This window comes from Chroicocephalus ridibundus, chromosome 3 (assembly GCF_963924245.1).
Source record: "Chroicocephalus ridibundus chromosome 3, bChrRid1.1, whole genome shotgun sequence".
In the NCBI taxonomy this organism is placed as follows: domain Eukaryota; kingdom Metazoa; phylum Chordata; class Aves; order Charadriiformes; family Laridae; genus Chroicocephalus; species Chroicocephalus ridibundus.
The window spans coordinates 48289373-48314214 of record NC_086286.1 but is presented as its reverse complement, the minus strand read 5'-3'; the positions used below and the strand labels follow the sequence as shown (position 1 = coordinate 48314214).

The 24842-nt window shown below is 39.6% G+C and overlaps 1 protein-coding gene across 1 annotated transcript in view; it reads left to right on the top strand.

Moving 5' to 3' along the window:
* DISC1 (DISC1 scaffold protein) overlaps window positions 1-24842 on the top strand; it is a 209641-nt gene that overhangs the window by 41021 nt on the left and 143778 nt on the right. The window contains 2 exon segments of the mRNA XM_063329039.1: window positions 20082-20232; window positions 23541-23670. Of these exon segments, the coding sequence (XP_063185109.1) occupies window positions 20082-20232; window positions 23541-23670 (281 nt within the window).

Genomic DNA, 24842 nt, shown 5'->3' with positions numbered 1-24842 from the left:
TGCCAGGGCTCCTGCTGTACAAATTCAGACCCAGCTGATGATGTTTTAGAAATGAAGATTTCCAGTCTTTCAAACATGGGAATTGTGCACAAAGAGTGCATCCTGCATGCACAGGATGATATGAGGAACTTTAGTGACTGTGAGGCAAGCAGCTTACTTTCCCGTGTCTCCCACTCTGTCCCCTGTTCCCGTGCCCTCATCTTACAACATTAGGATACCTCCTAGCAGTAATTTTTCTTCCCTCCGCTTTGTGTTTTAGGAAGGTGCTTGGCAGGTGTCTCTTGTCTCCTCCCCTGCGTTACAGGTTCTTTCTCTACTGTGCCCTTCTTATGTATTTATTTGTCCAGCAGGCTTCATTAGCCTGTGCTGCTGCTGTTTCTCTTTGTCACCTGATGAGCAGGCCTTGAATTTGCTCCTCAGCTGTTAATTGGGGGTGGTAGTGGATATTATCAGCCTGCTGCTTTGCTGCATTCCTGTGGTTGTAATCATTCTGTGTGCTCCAGGCTCTGAGCTGGTGCAAAATAGTTATTCTGATGCCTCCCTGTACTCTGAAGTCAAGAGTAGGGGTGTGATGACAAGGTGTATCTTCCTTGTCCCTTTCTCTCAATGAGTTAATTTTCACCAGACTGGAAAGCTATTGACCTTTTCTTAGCAGGTAGTGTTTCCCTGCATTCCTTTATTTGCAGCCAGCCCCCCAGGTGCCCAAGGAACATCAGTGCATGTATGGAAAGGCGCTGGAGGTCAAGCCACTGTGCTCTTTAGTATGTGAGGGAGCCTCGCACAGTGTATCTACTTGCATCAAAATTAGATGCTGGTGGTTTGAATTTGTGACCTCTGGAAACTAGTAAAAATTTGGGTGGTGGCGATGTGTGCTTGTGTGTTGGTTTTTATTTGGGGGGGGGGGGGGGGGGTTTGTTTGTTTGGTTTTTTCTGCTGGCTGTGAGTGGTTTGGGTCAGATTCTGCAAGGCCACGCTCGGCTTCTAATGATGTTCTCTGCCCCTTCCTGAGGCTTCAGGTTTCTACGTGTGATTGCAGGAGAAGAATTCTGGGAAGAGGCTGGCTTAAATTTATCCTTTGCTGTCCTTGTCTGTTGGGAGTGAGAGAACGGGATTGTACTTCTGTCTTGCTCTTTGCCTATACCTTTTGGTTTTGATCTTGTCAGAGCTTCCCATTTTGGAAGAACAGTGGGATTATTACTTTTTTTTTAAAAGCAAATATTTTCATTGAGTCCTATACTTTTTGCTTTCTCTTTTTGCCCAAGAGATTAAATGTCTGGCCTCAAATACTCTGCTTTTCTTCTGGCTTTCTTGCTGCTTTCTGTTATTTTCCAGCCTAACCTCTCACCTCAAAGCACATTCCTTGAAACCTCTCTGCCCACTGCTGGTAGTTGTCTTTTGTGGTTTGTGCCATACTTTCTACTGCAGCTGGCACCACTTGCACCTTCTTAATCATTTGCATCTGTGTTCCTTTCTTTCCTCCTTCTTTCTCTGTTTCTATTAGTCCTGTGCAGTCACTCTTCCTGCCCCCAGTATCTCCAGGAAATTCCCAGGCTACCTTTAGTATTGGGAGTGGAACACCTGTATTGAGCTATTGTGGGACATCTCCATTGACCTGGCTCCTGAAGCTCCTGCATATTTTTGTTTCTTCCTTTCTATGTTGCTGCCTAGAGCTAAAGCTGCTGGTGGTCTTGATTGCTTTCATAGTCCTGATGTGCCTGCAGGTGTGCTGGCAGCCTGCAGGTCCTGGGGTTCAGCTGGAATCGCCCCTTTCTCTGACCATGCTGGGTGAACTTCACGCTCTGCCCTGATGAGAGCCTTGTTGTGGCCAGCCACCAACAAGATTTTAATCCTGTTCCAATCCTTTTTGACAGAATTTGAGGAAATCTCTATTCGTTTCACAGCTAGGGCTCACTGTTAATGGATTTAGGTAAATAAGCCAAAGTGGTGTTTGTATGTGAGGAAAATAAAGTCAAGCTAGGAAAGGAGAAGAAGCTGTAGTGCTAGAGGATATCTTAATATCTAAATATCTTAGTCCTTTCCTTAGAAAATTACTTATTTTAAGAGTCAGGTTAAGTATAAGAACAAATAATGGTTTGTTTGGGTCACAAAGGAAGATTTGTGAAACCGGATGGAGTGAGCAGGAATATCTGAATGGGACAAGAGATATTTTTTTCTATTTATAAAATATTTCTAACTTCTTGTGAATTTTATGTTAATTTTCTTGTCCAATAACAGTGGAGGAAGAAGGTGAATATAAATTAGAATAATGACACTGCAAATTTTGCAGTGTCAGGAAGAACTTCTGTAGAATTTGTTTGAAAAAATAAAAAAGGCTTTTGATCATCACTGAAGCTCAGTAACGGAGATATAAAGTAGGAGGCAAGGTAGTTGTACAAAGGGAAATATCCTATAGGAGTTTTATGAAAGAATAATGTTCAGGCTTTTACTTTCTTTGAAACTTTATGCAAATACTTTGTTGCATTTTTATTATACTCTTTCAGGTGTTTGACACGTTGCCTATTGTACCTGATTGTACCTTCTGCTTAAGTCTGTTGAAAAAAATATTTCTGGAAAAGGTTTTGGAAACATAGCACAGTGGGATTTTGTTTGAGGGTTTATTTCTTAATGTTAATCATAGCATAATTGCATTAAGTATAAGGTAATTCCTGGAGCCTGCTGAAGAGATTCGTAGGATTTCCTGGCACCAGAAGCGTGTGCAGTGTTCCAGAGGCTGGCAGACTGCCCCTTTAGGCCTTTCTCTCCATCCTTTGAAATGTTGAAACATCCAGTTGTCATTGCTGCGGGCAGGATCCTGTGCTGGATGGACCTGAGTCTGATCTAGTCCAGCAATTCTTGTCACTTCAAGACTGTTTTTATTTCATAGAATCACAGAATCTTCATGGTTGGAAAGGACCTTTTAAGATCACCGAGTCCAACCAAACAACCTACAATCTCAGCCACTAGAGCATGCCCTGAAGTGCCCCATCTAGATGTTTCTTAAACACCTCTAGGGATGGTGACTCAGCCACCTCCCTGGGCAGGCTACTCCACGGCTGGTGTAATATGCCCATGTTTTGTTGTATGTACTTTATGTACTTATGTGCTGCTTGGATTGTGCTTGGAAAGGTAAACTTTTCTTTCTAGTTCTCTAAAAAAAAAAAAAAAATCAAACATTTTTCTTCTGCACCTTAGGCCTGTATAACCACTCCAGCCTGCAAATAGGCTGCACACCCAAGAATCACACTGACATCAGTGGATATCAGTTTCTTTATATTTAGATTATGGATTTTTGAGCTTTTGCCCCTTCAGGTAGGAGACAGCTGGCCAAGGGCAAATTTTATTCACCCAGTAATGCATCTATTTGATGACATTTCCGAGTAAACATAAACAACATTCTCTAGAATGGGGGGATATGTTGTATTATGGTAATGCAGTCACAGTTAAAGCTTCCACATCTCCAGGGGCATTCATCAAACGCAGTGCTTTGTTAACCTAAAAGTAAAAGACTTTAAAATGATATTTCCTGTCTGTTACTGAACAGCTAGAAAACAAGGATCTTTGTGACTAATTTTGTTTTCTTCTGGATGTGCTTTACTGCAGCTGCTTGCAACCTAACATTGCAATGCTACCATCGTTCATAGGGCTTGTCACTGAAGAAAAACCGTTATGGCTTTCTAAGATCTTGATAGTGTTGTTATTGAGTATCTTTGAATAACTAGTTGAATTTGACACACTTAGGAAATGTGCCAGAGGGTAAACCAAACATTACTCCCATTCTTGCATGTGGCAGCTGAAGCGGCAGTGAAGAGGTCTGTGAAGAATGCCACCTCATCCCTTGGCCAGCTTCCAGCCTCCCCTTCCCTGAGGAAATGAAAATCTATGAAAGGAGTTATATGTTACTAGGTTATGCCAGACCTTTTTTTTTTTTTTTTTTTTTTTTAATGGAACAACAATGCTTTGGGAGAGAGGTATGTGGCTTCAAATACCTGTACTGTATCTCTTACAGTACTTATTGACAGGATGGCCTGATTCTGTTATTAATGTTGATGATGTTATAATTTCCATTAGCCTCATTCTGGAGACATTCAGTTAGTTGGTTAATGTTTATTCTGTATCTTAGGGACAGAGTTGGAGCTGTCTCTGGTTAACTTTTTGTTTCTTTAACAAAAAGTTGTTTCTCCTTGATTTAATCTAAAGCTTGCTTAGGATGCACACGGTTTTTGGTTATATTCAGGTGGCATCAGAGAAATCTAGTAGGACCTAAGCACCTTTGCAGCAAATCCAGAAGCCCAGTGCTTGCAATCAGAGCACTGATTGCACACTATAGTGAGAAAGGTCCTTGGGGTTTTTTTGATGTTTTTAGAGTCCCAAGCGTAAAATATTTCTACTACTTTTCTCAGTAACTGCAAAATTTCGTCCGAACTTGTCTTGATGACACAGGATCTGAATCTTACGTGCTAGTGTTTAGCTTTTAATCTTTTATTAATAATGAAAACTGAGTGTACACTGAGTTGTATATGAATTGCTTTTGGATTGAGGTAGTGAGACAAGGTGAAACTGAACATCTTCCTTCCCCTTCTCTTCCATCATTGCACAACACAACCCAGGGTTCCTTGGGTGACGAGGGTCATGCGTCTGTGTAAGGTGGGTTGTTGCTCACTTAGCTGTAGGATTTCAGCTCCAGCATTTAAGTGGCCTAATGTTAACTTTTGTATTTGTATGCATTAATTTTAGATTTTCCAACATGCTGTGATATTCCAGATAAAGAATGATACTTTTTAGAGAAGCAGAAAAATGTTTTGATGAGAGAGAATGAATTATTATATAGGAATTAGGAGCTAAAATTAAAAAACACAAACCTCAACAGATTTCCTTTTGTGTTTTGGGTGGTTTTTTTTTTTGGGTGGTGTGGTTGGTTGTTGTTTTTTTTTTTGTTGTTGTTTTAGACTACACAATCATATTTACTTTTTGATATTTTAACTGTAGGCAAGGTACTTCGGTCTGCTTCAGATGAGCTGTTCATAAAATGGGTATATCATCACTTGCCATACTACAGTTTTTGGAGTTTTAATTAAAGACTGTAAAGCCCATTGAAGCTTCAATCATGACAGGAGCTCAGGGTTGTACGATTTAACTATCAATAAACGCTGACATTTTAATTTTCATGTTTTTATGGAAAAGTTGTCCTCATGTAACTTCATGTATTGTAATTGAGTACTTGTGAAAGCTATAGAGCCTGTAGGTTAGGCTGTTCTCATTAGAATGTGTACGCCGCAAGAAAGCACAGTACTGTTAGTTTGTCATGTCTTGGAAAAAAAATGAAGGACTTGAACTGCCTTTTTTTTTTGTATATCATGTAGATTACAACAAAGTTATTTCTTCTAGTAGCAATTATTGGATGGAGTGACCTTTACTGATTTATGACATTGATGTAGCGGAAGGGACATTTTTCCACTTGACCTTTATGCAATGTGTCGGCTTGTCCTGTAGCACCAAATGAGTTGCAATTGACAGATTTGATGGAACACTAACTTGACAGGAGCTTATTGTTGGGAAGAAGATATGTGTTGAAAAGTGGAGCCTCTAGTAAATAACATGGTAAAAGTTATTTGCATATTTTCCATCACTAAGGAGCAACTTGCTTAGAAACAACCGCTGCCTAAATTGCAATTTGAACGCTGATTAACTGAGATCCTAGCAAACCACTCATCAAATAGTGTTATTTTGGAGTAAAATTTATTGCTTTAACTCTTTTTCCTTTCTTCATTGTTCTGTAACCAAATAACAATGATTTTCTATATTTTAACCTTGCTTCTTGTCTTGACGCCTCTGTCCACAAAAGGAAGAGGATTAAAAGTCAGATAAACAATTTTCAGTATGTGACAAGGAAGACATGCCTCCCAAGAGGACAGGAGGGTGTGTGTGTGAATTATAGATATTCCAGAATGTGATATTATAGAATACCAGGTTGGAAGGGACCTCAAGGATCATCTGTTCCAGCCTTTCTTGGCAAAAGCACGGCCTAGACAAGATGGCCCAGCAAACTGTCCAAGTGAATCTTAAGTGTCCAATGTTGGGGAATCCACTGTATCCCTGGGGAGACTATTCCAATGGCTGATTGTTTTCATTGTGAAAAATTTTCCTCTTGTGTCCAACTGGGATCTCCCCTGGAGTAACTTGTACCCATTACCTCTTGTCTTTTCCATTTGACTCCTTGTAAAAAGGGGGTCTTCATCTTTTTTTGTAGCCACCCTTTAAATACTGGAGCATGGTGATAAGGTCTTCCCTAAGCTTTCTTTTCTGAAGGCTGAACAAACCCAATTCTCTCAGCCTTTCCTCATACGGCAGGCTTCCCAGTCCTTCAATCATCTTTGTGGCCTTTCTCTGGACGGTCTCCAGCCTGTCCACGTTGTTTTGCGTAATGGGGGATGATATATATATGAGTAGCTTATTTGGTTATTTATTGTTATATTAAATAATGGTCAAGTATAATTCTGGGGAGAGAGAAGTTCTGGTTGTGGGGAGGAATAAGGAGCTATGAGCACATGCTGGGATGTGGGTGGATAGTGTAAGGAGAACCATAACGGAGGGCCAAACCATCCCTGCCCCGCTGCTCCAGCCAGGAAGCATGGAGGTCAGCTGCTCTTCAGATCTGCTGAATAAAAGCAGAGAGACAATTGTGCTTTTTGAGGAGAAATTTAAAAGCAAAGAACAAAAGTCAGTTATTTCAGCTGTGTCTTGTCAAGGTGTCTTGTTACAATCCAGTACCTCTTTCTGCCCTGGTTGAAAAGGTTCTGATGCTTCCTGTAAATAAAATAATTCCACTTACAAAATGGACAAGGCAAAGTTGTAGTGGAATGCAGGATTTATCTGAGACTATTCAAGTAATGAATTATCGTGGCTTTTTACGTGGCTTTTTAAAACTATTGAGCAGCAGGATTGATAAAAGAGCAGCAAATACCATCTGTCTGATCTACATATTTTACCACAGTTCTTCTCAAGCTGTCCTGTTGAGGTAAAGTAAAAAGGAGCTGAATGGGTGTGGGAGGGGAAAGCAGCTCAGCTATCTTCTATTGCATTTGCAGGAGGTATTTGCAAGGAAAAATAGAGGTTGCTGTTTAGACAAATTAATGTAGTCCTTATTTGTTATTTCAAAGACAAACTGCTCAAACAATTTCAGTAGAAGGGGATGCTGCTGGACATAGTCAAGGTGGAAGGCTGGATAGACATGTTTATTTTGCTATGGTGAAACAGGTGGTGTGGGGGTACTGGCATAGAGTGAAATTCGTAGCAAGATTCACTACTGTAGCAATCCTATTTAGTTGTAACTCATGAAGAAAGAGATTAGTTATTGTGAAGACGTATGTTATTTCTTGCAGTGTTTTCATTTGTAGTTAGGGCATGCTACGGAAGATAGTAGGCTTTAACACATTTATTTTATGTGCTTGCAGGAGATGTGTAGAAAGCTCAGCTGCAGGGCTGGAAGAAGAACCTGCATGTGGTGAGCTGCAATTCTGGGGCCTACAACAGGATCACACTTGAAAGACGTCCTGTCTCTTGTATCCCTCGTCCTTTCTGGAGCACGTTCTTTTCTGAACACCTTCTGGAGAGTGTGGCAATAGCCAAACCTCTCTCCCTGAGCTCAGTTTCTAGCGGGTGCTCCTCTGCAGGCCAAGTTCCATCAGAGTCCCAGTCTGCTCCTCTTTCCCCTTCCCTCCTGGCTCTGATTCTCACCTGGCTCTCAGTCAACACAGATACTGGTCTGGCAGCTTTAATTTCCAGCCTGAGGAGGCTCTGAGCAGGTGGAGAAGCTGCTGGAGGCAGTGACAGTTCGTGGGCTCAGGCTGGAAGAATGCAGTGAGCCTGTATTTAAAATTTCCAAGTTTCATAGCTTGAAGCACGGAGTCCAGTGAAAGTGCCTTGGCACTGCTGCACTCCACTTGGGTTGAGCATGCGAGAGGCTCTTCTATGGATCTGCATGCTGGAGGAGCTTGGGCTTCGTTGCAGTGGCTGTCGTTTGGTGGGCTCCACTGTTCCTATGTGAATGCAATTCAACCAGGCCTCTTGACTGCATCTGGTGGTCGATGGGATGTTGTCTCAGTTATAACTGTTTCGCTGAAGGGGGACCAAAGTAGAGTGAACAGGCTGTGGAACTTGCTTAGAGAGCCTTTTGGTCTTTTCCCCAGTGACCTCTGCCGACATCCTCCTGTGCAGCTGTGCCCACTGCCCTGTGTGCTTGATGGGTGATTCTGACACCTGAAACGCTTCTAGGAGCTCTGTGCTGGGACAGTGGGGACAGCTGCAGAGCCGGGATGAAAAGAATATTGTAGATGTGAAAAAGTAAAGTGTGTGTGAAAGGGAGGAAGGTTGGGAAACAATAACTTTAATAAAAAAAAAAAAAAAACCAACCAAAAAAAACCCCCACAAACAAACCAACAAAACTCCAGGATCCCTTTTGTTCAAATAGGAAGGAGAGGCTGGGCTTTATCTGATTTTGAAATTAGAAAATTAAGAGGTGACTCCAGGAGGTAATAGTCTTTTATAGGGAACAGAATCCTGTAAAAGAACAAAAGGGCACTAACTTTTAAGAAAGGGTCAAATTATGAAAGGGATAATACAAGGTTTCTTATGCAAGAAGCAGTTCAGATTCTGTAATTACAGCAATCCTTTTATCTCAAGATCTCACACAGGTGTTAATTAAGCCTAATGAGGCCCCTGCGGAGCAATTGTTACTATCTACATTTTTACAGACACAGAGGACCTCGAAGCTGAAAGAAATAAGAGCTATTCTGCTGAGATTCTGTAGTGCAGCGCTGTAGAGTCGCTGCTCGTGAGAGAATACGCAGGGTGTGACTTGAAGCCACCTGGCACGGCATGAAACCCTGCTGTATATCTCTACTGCTTTTTTTTTTTGTCTCAAAATACAGGTATGTGTAGATGCATAAAAAGAAATTGTGGACAAAGGAAAGTTACTCTTTCTAGATGGGCTGTCTTGTTTATGCTTGTAACTACTCCTGTTTTGGTTTTTTTAAAACTTTTTTTCTAATGTGATGCTTCAGATTTGCGGGTTCCTGTGATATTTTGGTTAGCATTTGGTGTTTTGAGAGCCTTATGGGAACCAGCAATAAGGAAAATATGCCTATGTTGGTTAGGTGTTGTATGTTAATTCTTTTCATCTGTTAATGTCAGTCTTTCCAATGCAGAGCAGACAATTAGATTGTTTTGTGAGCTCCCTACAGGGAAATCAAACAGTTGTTAATTGTTGTTTTTCTTCCTATAATACTCTTGAGCTGTTGATAATTCCACAAGAAATTCAGTGAAAGTACTAGTGAATGCATGAGGATGGGGAAACGGAGAATTTTGAGATACTCTATGATGCTTTGTTTGTAGGATGTTGGACTTTTGAGTCATCTAAACTTTTTTTCTGTTTCTGACCATACCCCGCATAGTGTGGGTGGTTGCCTGCTGTATATTTAGTTGTTTTGTTCTTTTTCCCTGGTAGTGGAATTCGGGCAGCTCCAAGACTAAGCTTGTCAAAATTGCCCCCTTTGTTTCTGGAAGCCTCCGTAATGGGTTGAATGTGCTGGGTGCATTGACTCTACTGCTACCATGATGTGTGTGTATAGATCTGTTCCAGAGAGGTGGAAATGGTGCCATTTTGGGAATGTCAGGAAATATTACATGTTTTGAAATTGGAGATCAAGTGGATGAAATTTGCTTGAAATATGCTTTCCGGGGGGGTGGGGAAGATGAGGATTTAAAGCTTCTACGTTTGATATTCTATATTTTTTTTATTTTTTACTTTCTAGAGTTGCAGGATCCGACTATAGCTGTTATTGCTCAAAATTATTTAAATTTTTTGTGTTTACCCCAGTTATGCTTTGGTACCAAAAGCAGTCTCAGGAAAGCGATGTTGAAGATGGTAGTTAGGAAACAGCCAAATAAACTGTGGGTGTAGGTCAACTACTAAAAGCTTTATTTTGTCTGTTTTTGTGTCTCTGTGCCCCACCGAAAATTAATACTATTCTGACCTTTGATCATAGTCTGGAGTGTGGTGTGGTAGGGGAAAGGGAAGTCTGTGTAAATCTGGCAGTGTAATTCTAAGTCCAGCAGAAATCCAGGAGGAACTCAAATCACATTTAGGAAAGAAAGGAGACTGAAGAAGCAGATGCAAGCCCACGGTGTGGAGGGTGTGGGAAGGGAAGAGGATGAAGGGCCAGAAACAGAATGGGGAAAAAATGGGGTGTAAGGGTGTCTGTGAGTTGCCAAGGAGAGGGAATTGGTTAGTGAGGCCAAGCTCAAAGGGAAGGACAGGAAATAAGTCACTAGATATTAACAGTCAGCAGTTATTCTGTGTTTAAATAATTTCCTTTGCCATTGATTTCAGATTCAAAGAGCTGGTGGAAATTATTGTATCTGACTAGATGCTAAGGATAAAATTTTTTACAGTGAAGGTGGTGAAACACCGGAACAGGTCGTCCAGAGCGGTGGTAGATGCCCCATCCCTGGAAACGTTCGAGGTCAGGTTGGAGGAGGCTCTGAGCAACCTGATCTAGTTGAAGATGACCCTGCTTATTGCAGAAGGTTAGACTAGATGACCTTTAAAGGTCCCTTTCAACCCAAACCATTCTATGATTCTATGGCATCTTAAAATTTGTTTGATTTTTGATTTAGGGCATGCGAAGTAGTCTCAGAACAAATTACAAATATAAACCAGTATCTCTTATTGCTTGCTTTCTTAGAATTTGGCCTTTTCTGGATGAAGTAGAGCAACATAACTTCTGGGTGTTAGAACAGTGATGGATGGTGGAAATTGGAAAAGTGGCTAGGCTGAACTAAGCTAGCATCTTTACTAGTTTTTAAATATTTTTTGGTTTTGTATCTACTGATCCAGAGTGCTTGGGCAGGGCATCAGCTTAATTTGAGGGAAAAGTTTTAACTCTTGAAGAGCATTGGGTATAAGGAAGGAACAATGAAAGAGGAAATTAGATGTATATATTTGAGATTATGTAGACTATTAAATTTGAGAGTGGAGACCTGAAATATGAGAAAACATTGAGCATTGTTGTGGGAACTCATGAAGGGGAATGCAGGTAGCAAGAGATGAAGAAAAAATATTTTCTTTAAACAAAAGCAAAATTCTGGCATCCAGGTACTCATCTATAATGAATAGATGTGCTGTTTTCACCTCAGTTGCCATGAAGACTTCCTTTATCTTCTCTCTCCCCTTTTGTTTCTAGAGCGAAGCTTCAGGTCTCTTTGTAGAGTTCCCCACTGTGGTTTCCAGAGCAATTCACTGGGGTTGTGTCCATGTGTTTATAGTCTCTTTATAGTTCTGTATGTAATACCCATCTATAAGAAAGAATATTTGATTCTTTTTCATCAGTGTGCCTTTCCACAGAAGGAAGATAATGCTGTTGAATTGCATTTTGGTGTGGGTAGTGCTGCTCTGTAGCTGGTGGTTTAAGCAGAACTACAAGCTGATTTCTTCATGCATTATAGTCCTTGCGGAACATTGCACAATTGAACATACACCACACTAAAATCTGTGCTACTTTCTTTCAAACTTAAAGCAACTCTATACTTACTCATTGGTGTTATGTAGCCCAGTCTTTGTGCTGCTTTGTTGTGCGTTTTTACAGCATTGCTTTTAAAAGTATGAAGATAAACCTTTGCGGAACACTTCTTATATTATCTGTACTAATTTTGGACTTCTATCACAAAAAAAATATTAATCTTTCAAATGTTGTCCTTTAGGATGGTATTCTCAATATATTCAGGTTAGGCAACAACAAAGGAGCCTTTTCTTTGTTTGACAGCTAGAACAAAGCACGTTAGATTCACAATATGTGCTTAAATAGAGCCTGGTACAAAAAAAATCCCAACGTAATCTGACTGTGTCTCTAGTCATAAAATCCTTGATGTAAAAGCCCAGACATAGTCTATCAGATTTTTAAATTTCTTGTTAGAGTATTTAGAACTTGCTTTATAAAAATGACTGATACCTCACAATATAATGCAATCAGTTGTAGAGTATTGCATTGTTTCTCTGTTAATTGACTGGCCTGTCTTCTAATCAACCCATGGCGTTTATTCAGAGGCAGTGAAGAACGGCAGATGTTGACTTAGAGATTCCTGGAGCAAGGAAAGGGACCTGGTGAACTGGGATTGAATTGTCCACAGTTGACATTAATATGTAGCTGACAGTTGTTCATGTATGTGAACTGTGCTGATTGGAAACCTTTACTAAAGCTGCTCTTCTATCTTCTCCAATAAAAGAAGGAGCTGTATTGCAAGCCAAGGAGCTTTGCGTTGATTTCTGCTAGCTTCCTTGTCTTGAAGGATCTTTTTAAGAGTAGAATTTAATTCACAATAGGCATTGATGCCATTGTGCTGGATAGCCTTACTTTTTTTAAAATGCAGATTCAGCCTGGAATCAGTGGTACGTGTTTTTCTTTTTCTGTACTATTTCATATGTAGTGACAGTACTGTCAGCACTGCTTACAGAATAATGTTGGTATCAAGTAAAGTGCACCAGCAATCAGCTTGTGTTTTTCCTTTAATATATCTTTCGATGTTACTGTAAATTATTTTTATTGTAAAGGCATATTGGAAATGTAGGCATCTCAGTGGTTTCATTGGAAACTTGATGTTTGTGAAAGACTATGAAAAGCTAACAGTCAACAGGACATTGTTTATTTTGTGTTGTGAATTGACTAAACCAGAAATGATGTCTTCAAAAAGTGCCTGCACATTAAAACTCTGGTGGTGTTTGAAGGAATTTGCAAATGCAGCAAATCTGAAGATAAGGACTGCGAGGGATAGACTCTGTATGGAATTGTACCTTTGTTTTAGTGGAATTACAAAGATGAGTAAGGAGTTGCCGCTTACAGAAAACTGTCTGCTATTTCAGCAACTGTTACGCATGTCAGGCACTTCAAAAAACGTAATTACTCCAGCATTTAGAAAATTACGGAAGTGGCTAGTTTATGCTGTAATGTCAAATACTTATGAAGCTCTTACTATTAAAAACTTTGCTATTAAGAATACTACAAAAACGTTTTCCAGAAGTGTCAGATTAAGAGCAATGGAGATTAAGCTGCTTCTGGTACGCTGAAATTATTGTACATCATTTTACACATATTGTATGTGTCATGCTTTGTCATCTCCATTTGTCTCTTCAGTTGTAATTTGTTTTGTTGATTGTAGATTTATTGGAGTAGGGTTTTTTTTTGCTGTTGTCTGAGCCTAGAATGATTGGGGCCTCCTCCGAGATGGTAGTGGCAAATAGAAACTGCTTTGCTTACAGGAAATTGTAATGTAGGTTTACCCAGATAGTCCTAATGTGCCTTAAACTCAGCCCAGAAAGCACAACTGTGAGGATAGTTCAGCCTACATCGTTGCCAGGTGATAATGAGAAAGAAACATGGGAAAGCAAAATTTTTCTAATGCTGACCAAATAACTTAAGAGATTAATCACCCAAGTCAGGACTCTGACACTTCCTGCTGGGCTCTCACCCTCCTCCTTTCCCAGAGGTCTGCTGTGCTGGAAGAACCTTTCTGGCTTTGTGGCTTCTTGCTAATCTTCCCGCTGATGTTGAAAGTAACTGTACCTACACCCGCACAAAACCCACCGAGTCCTACAGCTTGTGCCCATAAATCACTGCTCCATTTAACCATTGTTACAAAGAGACAGAGAATGTTACGGATCTGAGTGGCAGTCTGTCAGCTGTGTTGCCACTGTGGATGGTCTATGAAATAGGCCACTGGTCAAAATTTATGCTGAAAGTCTATACTAGGCTTGTACCGCTGCCCTCTGGGAAGAAGTTTGATACATAGCACAGACTTTTCAGTATTGCAATGTAAACTGTAGGTGGGAAACTTGGTGTTGTACTTTGGGGAAGCATCAGTGAAACTTCTGAGAACTTGGCTTTTTGTTCAGAGCATGAATGAATGCTCTTAAATTCAATATGAATTAGAGGGGAAAAATCAGTATCTGCCAATGTGTCAAGCTTCTTTTTATAAGAAGTGTAACAGCTGAAGTGTGTTTGTTCTTGTATTTCTTTTTTAAAGCTTACAGATTTCCCAGCTCTGCTGCAACACTGACATTCAGTACATTAAATTCTGAAATGTTATATATGTTTTAAGGATGCAACAGTTTTCTGGCTTTTAACTGGTATGGACTGATGGGGGGGAAATGCAGAGCTTGCTGGGAGGCACAGTGCTCTGCTTGAGCGTTCCATGTAAGAAATCCTTCAGATACTGTTCTCTGTTGCTTCTCTCACAGGCACTATTTTGAGTACAAGGTTTCCATCTCTTTCCTCCCTGACCTGATTTATGTATACAGGTCTCTCGTTGCTAAGAAAGAAAAAGGATTGGAGAGAGAGAGTAGATGGCTGATGTTGCCTGCAGCAGGGGAAGCTTGTGACATCAGGTCATCACTGTGTGTTTTGGCTATTCTGATGGCTTAAGTCTGGCTGGGAATGCAGGAGACCTCTCTTGTACTCTTCAGGTTACTAGTTTTTTAACTTTAAATTGGAGGCAAACATTGATCTGGCATCTCAGTAGGGTGAAGCAGGAATTAGAAGGGTTTGTCACCTGTACTAAGAGTGCCAAATAACTGAGGAATGCACACAAAACAAAGAATTATGGAGCTGCAGCACTCTGTACAGATTTTGGCCCTCGTGCTTTGAGGTGATTTCTGTAGCAGTTGCTTCTGACTCCAAAGGATGTTCAGCAGCCAGGAGTTTGATTTGCTCAGCTGTTCCTCAAGGTCGTCCTGATAGTTCAGGAGCACAGCTGGAGTGCTGAATTTCACAAAGGTGCCTTTTTGGTTGGAATGGAAAAAATTAAGTGGTGGGTAAGTGGGGTAATTTAATTTGTTTTTTGCTTTAGCGGCCATTATGCTCTAGCCTTTTATGAACTGAACACGAATGTTTTGCTGTTGTGCCCAGGGGCTTATAGTCTTGGTTGGAAAGCTTTAGCCTCTGCCTACTGGCCTTTCCAGGAGTTACTTTTTCCACTGACTGCTGGAAGTATTCCAAGGACCCTGGCCCAAATAGCTTTTTAATTCAGATTAGGTGTGTGAGCCTTTGAAGGGAATCTCCCCGTTGTCCCATTTACTGTACTTTGCTTTGCATTTTGGGGCAGTCTTGGAGTGCATGGACTGGTTTGACTCTGCACTGGGTTAATTTTGTTGGTTTCCATATGCAGGGCTGAATGGAAGGTAGAAAAGATTTTGCTCTGTACCAGTGACCAGACAGTGTGTACTAAGGGCTAGCTGTTCAACTATCCAAACGTAATCTGAGTCTCCCTTTTACGTGTATCTGGTGCGTTAGGACTCGCATCGAATATCTTGTACTGTGTGTCTGTTTGGTACTGTTAAATGGTTAATTATTTTATTCTTAAATTAAGGGTGCATGCATTCTCCAGGTGCTTGTAATGCCTTCATTTCTGATCACGGTTTATGTCTCTACGTGTCATATATGTTCTGCAAGTAATTTTGCTGGATACTAATGCTAGCAATTGGGCTGCAGACACCTTGCTTACTGGTCTGCTCTCCAGCTACATTTCAGTCACGTATTCAAGCTCTGCATTAGACTCCTCGCTTTCTAGCCTTTGTAGCACTTCTTTAGCTAATGTAAGTCTCTCTGTTCTGGAAAATGAGTGGTGCGATTTAAACATGATGATGCCTGAATTATTAATGGGCAAGGAAAGTGAAGCAGGAATGTTTTGCTTTATTTCCAAAGCAAAAAGGAAAGGAAACACCTGGTAAGCAGATCATCAGACTTTAGGTTTAAGCTTACCAAATAGGATATGCGTTTATGTAATTCTTAATTCCATTTTCAAATTCTCTGTCACAGTATATTTTGGGGACCAAAAGCATAGATAGCCTGAGAAAAGAGACGTTTCTGGTGGATAATGTTCACCTGTTGGTGACTTTTTTTTTTTCTTTTTCCCCTCAAAGCAGTGAAATAATCTAGTAGTACTGTCTTGCTCAGGAAGTCTTTCAGCTCACAAACATTAGAGCTTCAGGAGCAGTATCAAGATAAAGGGGAACTTTGCACCCTGATTCTGTGTGTGGTTGGAGAGAGACTGCTAGTACAGTGGTCGTTGGATCTGGACCTGGGACTTTAGTTTTTAGAAAATAGATAACAATATCTTTGCTGACCATACAAAACCACTTCAGTCATCTTGAAAGCTTTAAATTTTTAAGAAAGTGAATGCTGGGGAGATTACCTGGCTCCAGAAGTATCTAGAAGGTAAGAAAAAGATTTTAGGGCTGTGATGTGTGATTTACACATGTAAACCCTGCATAAATTTTGATTTAGATCCTTCAGGTTTTTTGGGGTATGTGAGGGAGAGAGGGAGGAGGTTTTTTACAGGGTTGTGGGGCAGGATCAAATGGCCTTCTCTAGTTGAACTACCTGAAGAAACACTTTCTTAATGTCCAGCAATTTGTAGAATAGCATGATTGATTGTCTTCCCACCTATCAGCAAAGAACAGACATAAATATAAATATATGCAGGATGTAGCAAATGAGGTTCTACCCTTACTGTCATGATTTTCTTAAATGTTTTTTAAATGATGATAAATAGTTCTGATAAAGTGAGCCTTCTCTTCAAGGGAATAAAACCAATATCAGAATATGTAAAAAGTAGAGAGTAGCCAGATGTTCTCATATGGTCAATTAAAAATTATGGAAATTACTTCCTTTGCTCAAAGCTATTACAAAACATGATCTTTGGAGACGACACAGTTCTCCGACTGCTGTCTGTTTAATTGAGAACAGCAGTTAGTCAGCATCTTCCAGGCCTGTACCCTGGGTTGGCTTTAAATTCAGTGGAATGTCTGAAGTGCACCAGGCAGTAATGTATTGGGATGGAGGGTAATTTAAGTGTTGACTTTTGCTGCTTGCACTGAAGTAGAAGCTTCTTCTAGGGTATCTGTAGGACTGCTGCAAGTCAGAAAGCTAGCAACAGAATACAGTGAAATAAAAGGCTGGTAAAGAGAATTAAGCCTTTATTCCAAATCCTTGTCTGTAAACCAGTATGTATTGAAACATTAGAGTTCTTTCATTTAAGAACTTCATCAAATGGAGGGAGTGCTTTTTTGCATGTAAGCTGTGTGTTAAATGATTTATGTTGAAGTATGGGACAGAGGAACGAAATATTAAGCCTTTGTGCGCGATAGAGGTATCTGAGTGCGTGTGGTTTCTTTCGGTGTCTCAGTCTATCAGTGAGCTCTGGGATCCTGTGAAGGTCTTTTCTGTGTTGAAATAATGTGCTCAGAAAACTAAAATGAAAGTAAAAGGAAGTGGTGTCCTTGAGTCTGATAGTTTATGACTAGCATAGGCCTTCTGTTTCTGCTTCTTGGCTGGAAAATCCTGGAAAATATTGTGGGAGGGGATCTCAGGAGAACACATTTGATCTTCTGGCCTCGACCTTAAAAAATATGCCAGAGCTATTCCCGAGAGCCATTTGTCTGACCTGGAAACCAACACTAGTGGAGAATTACTGGCTGTCCCAAGCAGTTAGTGCTTTACTATCTCTAATGCTTTTCCTCATCTCCTTTGCTGCAACTCAGGTTTGTTATTGAGGACTCAAGTTCTGAGGAGAGGTGAAAAGAATTGTATTACTACTTTCTTTGTAGCTTCCTGGTTTGTAATAGTACTGGAAGTTACTCCCCTCAGTCTTTATCTCCACTAGATCAGGGTATCCTGCTTATTGCCATTTTTTTCCCATGTCCTATTCGCTAGACTTGTGATCACTTCCATTAGTTCTGCTTGATCCAGATCTCTTGAGTTGCAGTGCCGAAAGCTGGACTGAGATAAGCGTTATGTGCATGGTTGCATGCTCCGCAGCTGGCACTGAGGTGCCTTGGTCTCTCTGTGCACTGAAGACATCAGCCAGGTCAAACCGATGGGTCTCCTTTCCAGGAGAGGAGCCTAAAAGCTTGAGTGCTGCAGTGTTCAGCCCAGTGGTGGTGGAGTCTCCTGAGACGTGACCCCCTACCTGCAATGCTGAAAGGTAAACCATCATTTAGTGCTGAGAGATAACGAGCAGATATGGCCAGAAATAGTACTTATAAAATGCCAGTGAAACAAATTATTTAGAAACGTCTGTTAGTGGAAACTAATTGAATTCTGTGTAGACTGGAATATATAAAGCAGGATGCAGCCAAGAATTAATGAGAGAGAGAGAATGAATTGGCATGTGGATCCCTCATCTGTTTTCCTTCTCAAAATAGACTGTTTCTAGGGCCAGGATGGGTAGGAGTAGAATGCTGGAACAACTGGACACACAAACACCGTGTGAGCATAATTATGTTGAAGCATAATTGTTGAATGGCTGTAGAGTGTTGCCACAACTCCCACTTGGTAACACATGACGCCCATTGTTGAATGGTTTGGGTAAAAGGAGGTTTTCCCATGTGCTTTGTCATTCAGTGGTCATTGGTCACAATCCAACCCTTACTTTTCTGTTTGTAACTGGGATACTTTTGATGGTCGTGTTTGAAATTCCATGTGAAATGTGAATGCTGATATGTTGTTCTCATCAAAGTACGGGCTCAGAAGTCTCATCTGGGCCCAAATTCCAGTTTCCTTGTGGTGACAGGGATAGAATGAATCTGTTCTGCTGTGGCCCCTGAGAAGCATGTGGCAGATGTGGTTCACCTCCACTGCTGAAAAGGTGTTTCTCCTTTGCAGAAAGAGTATGCGCACATGTACATGTGGTTGTTGGAGCAAAGCCTGGACCCTGCACTGACTTGGGTGGGTGATCACTTCAGCTAGAGCCGTGTGGTGGCGTTTTGCACCCTAATAACAACAATATGAGTTTAACTACCCTGGAGTGGTGTGCTGGCCTAGGCAGAAGATTTAGTCTCGTTAGTATATTCTGTGCCTTTGTTCCACCCCATCGGCACAGAAGCAGAAGGGAGATCACTACTAATGATAGATTATTGTAAAAAATGGGTCATTTCACTAAACCAGCAAATGTAAACAACCTTTCTTCGTGGAACCCCTTTGAGGATAAAGAAAGAAAATAAGCAGTGAAAAGCACGCACAGATGGATGTTATTCTGATAGTAACATGTTGTATTGAAAACGTTAGAAGGGAAGAAATGCTAATCACGCAAAATCGTAGACAGCGAGGTCACAAGAAGAGTACTGAACTGTAAAGGTTTTCCATTTGTGGGCTAGCTCAAAACTCTCTGATTTGACTAATGTATCATCAAAGACATTCTGGCTTGGACCAGCCAGGCTTGTTATCTGTCATGTATGTAATTTTGCTAGTATACTGGCACTATAGAGAATATATGTACCAGAAATAATAATTTGTAATTGGAACTATGTTCCTTTGTTTTGTACACAGGGACAGAAAACAAATAAAACCTAACTTTTATAGAGAAGTGTTTACTTGAAGAAATTTATAGAGTTATAGTACAGTCAAAGCAATCTCTTAAGGACCACTGTTATTTTTATTTAAAGTTGGAAGTAAAGCTTTTTTGTTGGATGATAAAATAAGCATAATTCATGGAGGGCCTGGAATGAGGTAATTGTTTAATTGCTCTAACTGAACGGGAATTTTCTTCTGGAATATATTGCTGAGATATCATAGGTGATTCTTCAGTTCTTGACCTAATAACAATGCAGTTTTTTTAAAAGGTCAGACTTTAAACGTGTAACTGCCATCTAAGATTGTTTTAAAATTGGAACAGTGAAGAGTAGTTTTCTTAGAATTTAATTCAGAGCTGTTACTCTAGGAAAGGAGCACAGATGATAACTTTGAACCAATTCTTTGGAGCCCTACCAAATTAAAACTCTGTGAAAGTGCTGGGAAGCCTGCAGTTTTGTCCTTGTCATAGAAGAAAGTAGCTTAGCATCCTGGTTATCTGATGTTTTCCATTGTAGTCTCAGTAATTCATCCTTGAGCAAAACAGACTGATATATTTTTATCAAAAGGGAAAGAACTGTCTGTGAGGTGAATTTTATTTTTTGTTGATCGACCTTTTTTTCTTCTTCAGGCTAAATGGAACCTTTTTGTCACTATTAAGTAACTTTTTTTAAATTTAATTTCTAGCTGATAAATTTAGACGGAAACTGGAAGAACTGGAGAAGGAGAAAAATTCCTTAAAATTTCAGCTTCCTTCAAGGCATCCTTCAGTCAGCAGTTTTTTGGATAGGTTCATTACCCAAGTTCAAGCAGCATTGCGCTGGGCTGCAGATCATCGGTGAGTTTGTTTATTTCTTATTACGTAAAATGGTGCTTCTGTTTGCCTCAAAATGTGGAATACATTTTATGAATAACTTTATTAAAGAGCTTTATGGACCTTCTAACATATCAATAGGGAGCTTGCTTATGAAACACCCCCCCTATTTTTTTCTTTCTACAATTCTTTCAGAATTGCCCTGAAAAACATTGATCATGATGAACTGGTGAATTAAATGGAACTTTTCTCACTGATGTTGAGTGGGAATGGGATTGAATCCTTGACACAGCAGCTTGAGCATACAACAGCAAGGCAGCTTGAGCAACGGTTCCCCGTGGAGTTAATTCTGATGCTCCTTTTTAGGCAATGAAAGCATATTTAAATATAAAGTAAAAACAGATTCTTTTTTTGATATGAATAGATCTTTGGGAGTTTCCTTTTATGCATCACTTGTTAGGTGGCAGTAATGTGCTCAGCACTGTACAAAGTCACAAAAATAAATTCTCAGCATTCTCTTGAAGGGATAACAACTTCAAAGGTTAGAGGAATGTGAGATGCATTGGATGACCCGAGGGAGGTAGTTAGCTTAGGAAGAAAAAGTTGTCTCAATTTCTAGGTCTGTCTTCAGCTGTTCTACTGGTTACTGTTGTTAGTAAGAGGATTCTCCATAGGTATTGGAAGCTATTCTCAAATGCAATAGCACAAATGAAAGGAGAAAAACCTTTTGTTTTCTGGCAGCTTGTACATATAAAGGCTGTAGTGTGCATGTCAGTACATTTGGGTGTAATTTTTGATAGACATGAAAATTGGATAAAATCAGTATAGATAATAGGATTTTCTTGTGAAATTTGAGAATTGTAAGGGTATTTTTAGCCTCTGTTTATATTATTTAGTAATGAGTCAGGTTTAAAATAAACTGCGCTCCCTCAGAGCTGTCTCCTTCTGCCTTCTGAGGGCTCTAAGAAGCTGTTGTACTGTTCCTTAAAGATCAGGATACAACATTCTGTATTTTGTCATTAAGGTGTGTTCGCTCCATGCATTAATTTGTAATAATGATTTTGGCTTTAGAGTGTTGTTGTCTTCGCTGTCATAGAAACGGAATCACTAAAGCATCCTTGAAATACATAGTCTGCTTATTTTTTTTCCTTTATAATGTGTATATATATATTTATATATAAATACATACATATATATATAAAAAAAATACTTTTATGAAAGTGTTCCTGTTCCTTGGATGATTACATCTGTAACTCTTCTCTTTGCACAGGTTTGAGAGCAGTGCCACTCTTCAGGGTCAGATGAATATCCTCTTCGCTTTTGTCTTGTGCACACTCCTTTCTTTGAGCTCGAGTGTGACTGTTGTTGTGACACCCTTTCTTTTTCTTGCTTGATTCTTGTAGTCTTTCACACTGCTTTGTCTGTGGTCTGATGCTCTTGTTGATTTGGCAAGTGTACTCTTTATCTTCAATTGAGGTGTTTAAAATTTTTCTGTTCCGACAGAAGTTTTAGATAGTACAGGGTGGAAAAAATGACCACTTCTTCAAGGAAAATTTATAGGCTTAAGTTTTTATTTTCATTTTGAATTGGAACAAAACCAACATACCCAAGATTTCTTTTTTCACCTGGAAAGTTGAAAAGATGATTGGGCTATCACCAGAAGACCAGATTGTTGCAATTTTACTGTAGTTCAGCTGGTCTCATGTTTTTGCAAATAAAGAACTTTTAAAATGAAAAGTGTGTATGGCAGGGTACGTGCTCAATATGTGAGACTGACATTCATGCTCTGGTTTTGTTTTACTTGGTTAAATTATGGGATGAGTTTATAGGTGAATGCATTCAGTGTTGACGCAGGATATTGGTGGTATGAGCCAGGTTTGGTTATGTTTAGCTTGGGAACAATGCTGTGTTCGTGCAATCACTCGGGTTTGGTGAGATCAGAGAGATCTGTTTCCTCAGTGTACATGGGATTTCCAAGGAGATTCTGATAATAACCTATGTTTATTGTTGAATGTTTCCTGAATTTTGACCACCCAATCATAAATTTCTATTGCATACAGCCCTCAGAAAGATGTAGTCCTTACTAAAAGAAGGTGGCTTTGGAGCTGCTGCGAAGTGTGTTTGGTTGGAGCCACAGCAATCTATAACGATTGTAAGGCACATATACAGTGATGGCCTAGCACCTCACAATATGGGTATTTCTTGGATCTATTTTGTTATTACAGAAAAACAGTTACACTGTAATTGTGTGTATTTTGTTTAAGTATTAATGCCATTTATTTTAGTGCCAGGGTTTTGTTTTGCTTTTTCAGTACATTCTTCAGCCCATAGAGAAGGGAGTAAAGCATGTGTATTTTCTGACAGTCCTGCACAAGAGACAGGAACCTCTTGTTCTACACACTTGTTAAACGGCTGTGCACGGAGATCATAATTGTGTGATTAATCATGCTTAAACCAGACTAGTGATGCATGTTTTGTATGTGGCATGGCTGTATTTGCTTTGTAAGATTACAATGGGAAAACATGTTTCAAATGTTTTCTTTGTTTGAGATGGTATTTTTTTTTTAAAGCAAAATATTGAAATGCATCTGTACCCTTTATGTGGAAATGTACACACTTGAGTCTGGAGATGGGCATAGGAATGCAGTTGGCTTTGCAAGCACTCATGCCCTTATGCAGGAACATGCAAGACAAAATAGGTTTGCGTTGTTTGCAGGTGCATTTTGAGAGGCTGATTATAGACTTGAGTCTTAATGTAATGCACTGATTACCTTGGGGTCCAATCATGCAAAGATTTGCAGCTGAGGGCTGTACCGACCACTGTGAGGAATCCCACTGACTGCGATTTTGAAAGAACTCACTGTGCCATAGAGGAGTAAAACTTGGCATTGTGGAGCAAACACTCCAGATGATCTCTAATGTAGTCTCCAAAAGCTGACAGAAGCTGCAAAAATGGCTTTGGCAAGTTTCTAAACTTCTGTCTAAGAGAGTTTTCTCTGTATTGATAGAAATTACATGCCTTAGTTTTGTCTCTTTCAAGGCAGCGATGGATAAATTTCTGAAATATGAAAAAGCTGGGGGAAGCCTGAAGCTATACAAGTTTTCCTTTTTCCTCCTTCAACGTGTTGTAAAAACAGTGTAAATGTTTGAGATAATAAGGAAGATATGCCAAGGAAAAATCTCTTGTTCTCTAACTGTATGTGTTTAAGATGTAATCATTCTGGTGATGGGATGTTATGACTTTGAAAGTAACATGTAGCATTCTGATCTACTTAATTTTTGAGATAGTGATACTCAGCTTAATTTTTAGTTTTTGTCACTTTTTTTCAAAGGATTAGACATGAAGGAACCCAGCTTTGGCATGAAAATGAATATAAACTTTTGAGATCCACTTACGAGGAGAGGATGCACGTTTCGGCCACAAGACGAAACCAACTTTTTCAAGAAAAGAAATGGTTACAGGTAACGGGACTGCAAAGTTGTCTGTAAGAATCAGTGCTGTGTGGGAAAAGCTTGTAAGCTGTCACACAGAATTAAATAAATTTATTGTAATAGTGACTTTGCTTCTGTGCAGCAATTAGAGCCTTGGCTGTAGTCCAGTTGATAATCTAAGTGATGATTGGAGATGGCAGCCACAGGAGTTGTGTTAATCTCATTACAGAGAAGCAGAACTGGAAGGCTTGGTGGTTTGTGTGCGTGCTTTAACTTTACTCATTATCTTTTTAAGTGTGCTCTTTATGTTCTAATTTGCCATTTTAATATTTCACTGATCTTCAGAAGTTTTTATTCAAAGACAAAAAGTTTTGAATGAAGCAATCTTTCATCCATTTCTGGTTAGAATTGACTATAAATACATGATTTACCAGCTTTTGTTCCTGAAATATGATTGATGCATTTCATAAGGATGAAGGAATCATCACGGAGCAGTTGGCATTTGCCAGCAATAACTTTGCACTGACACGTGATGTCACAACGTGGTAATTTGGCAAATGGAAGGTTTTTAAAATGGCTGCTGTCCAATTTTAAATCTACAAGCCTTTTAGGCAAAATTTAGCTCTTTCTTTTCACTGGCCTTCAAAAATCTTAGTTTACTGTCTAGTACAAGTCTTTAATCTGTCTCCTTTTAAACTTGGTGATCACACTCGGCAATGTGACATCTTAGAGAGCTAATAAGTCTAGTTTTCTTTTTTCTGTTTTCTTGTTTTGAAATCTCATTATTTTCGATACTTTTCTTCCTTTGGTGGATCTTATAGTATAATCCTCTGAGTGTATACGCATAAAAAAGAAAAAAAATTAAAATATATATACATAAAAATCAGAAAGAAACGGAGAAAAGCATCTTAGATGGCCATTGCAAAATTTTACTTAAATGAAGTGTTGTTTTCATCCTAGTCATCACCTTTTGTATTCTTTGGATTTATTTCATCAATATATAAGAGGAGATGTAGTCTAGTTCGACATTATCAGAAAACTATTTTTGGTGATCTAGACATTCAGCCAGCCACCTCAAGATATTCAGTGAAAACTGCTGTACGTAAGACTCCATGCTAGCTAATGTTTTTATACTTGTTCCAGGTGAATCTTTATTCCTATGTAGTTATACTAGGGACAGATTAGCCACATCGTTTTAAAGG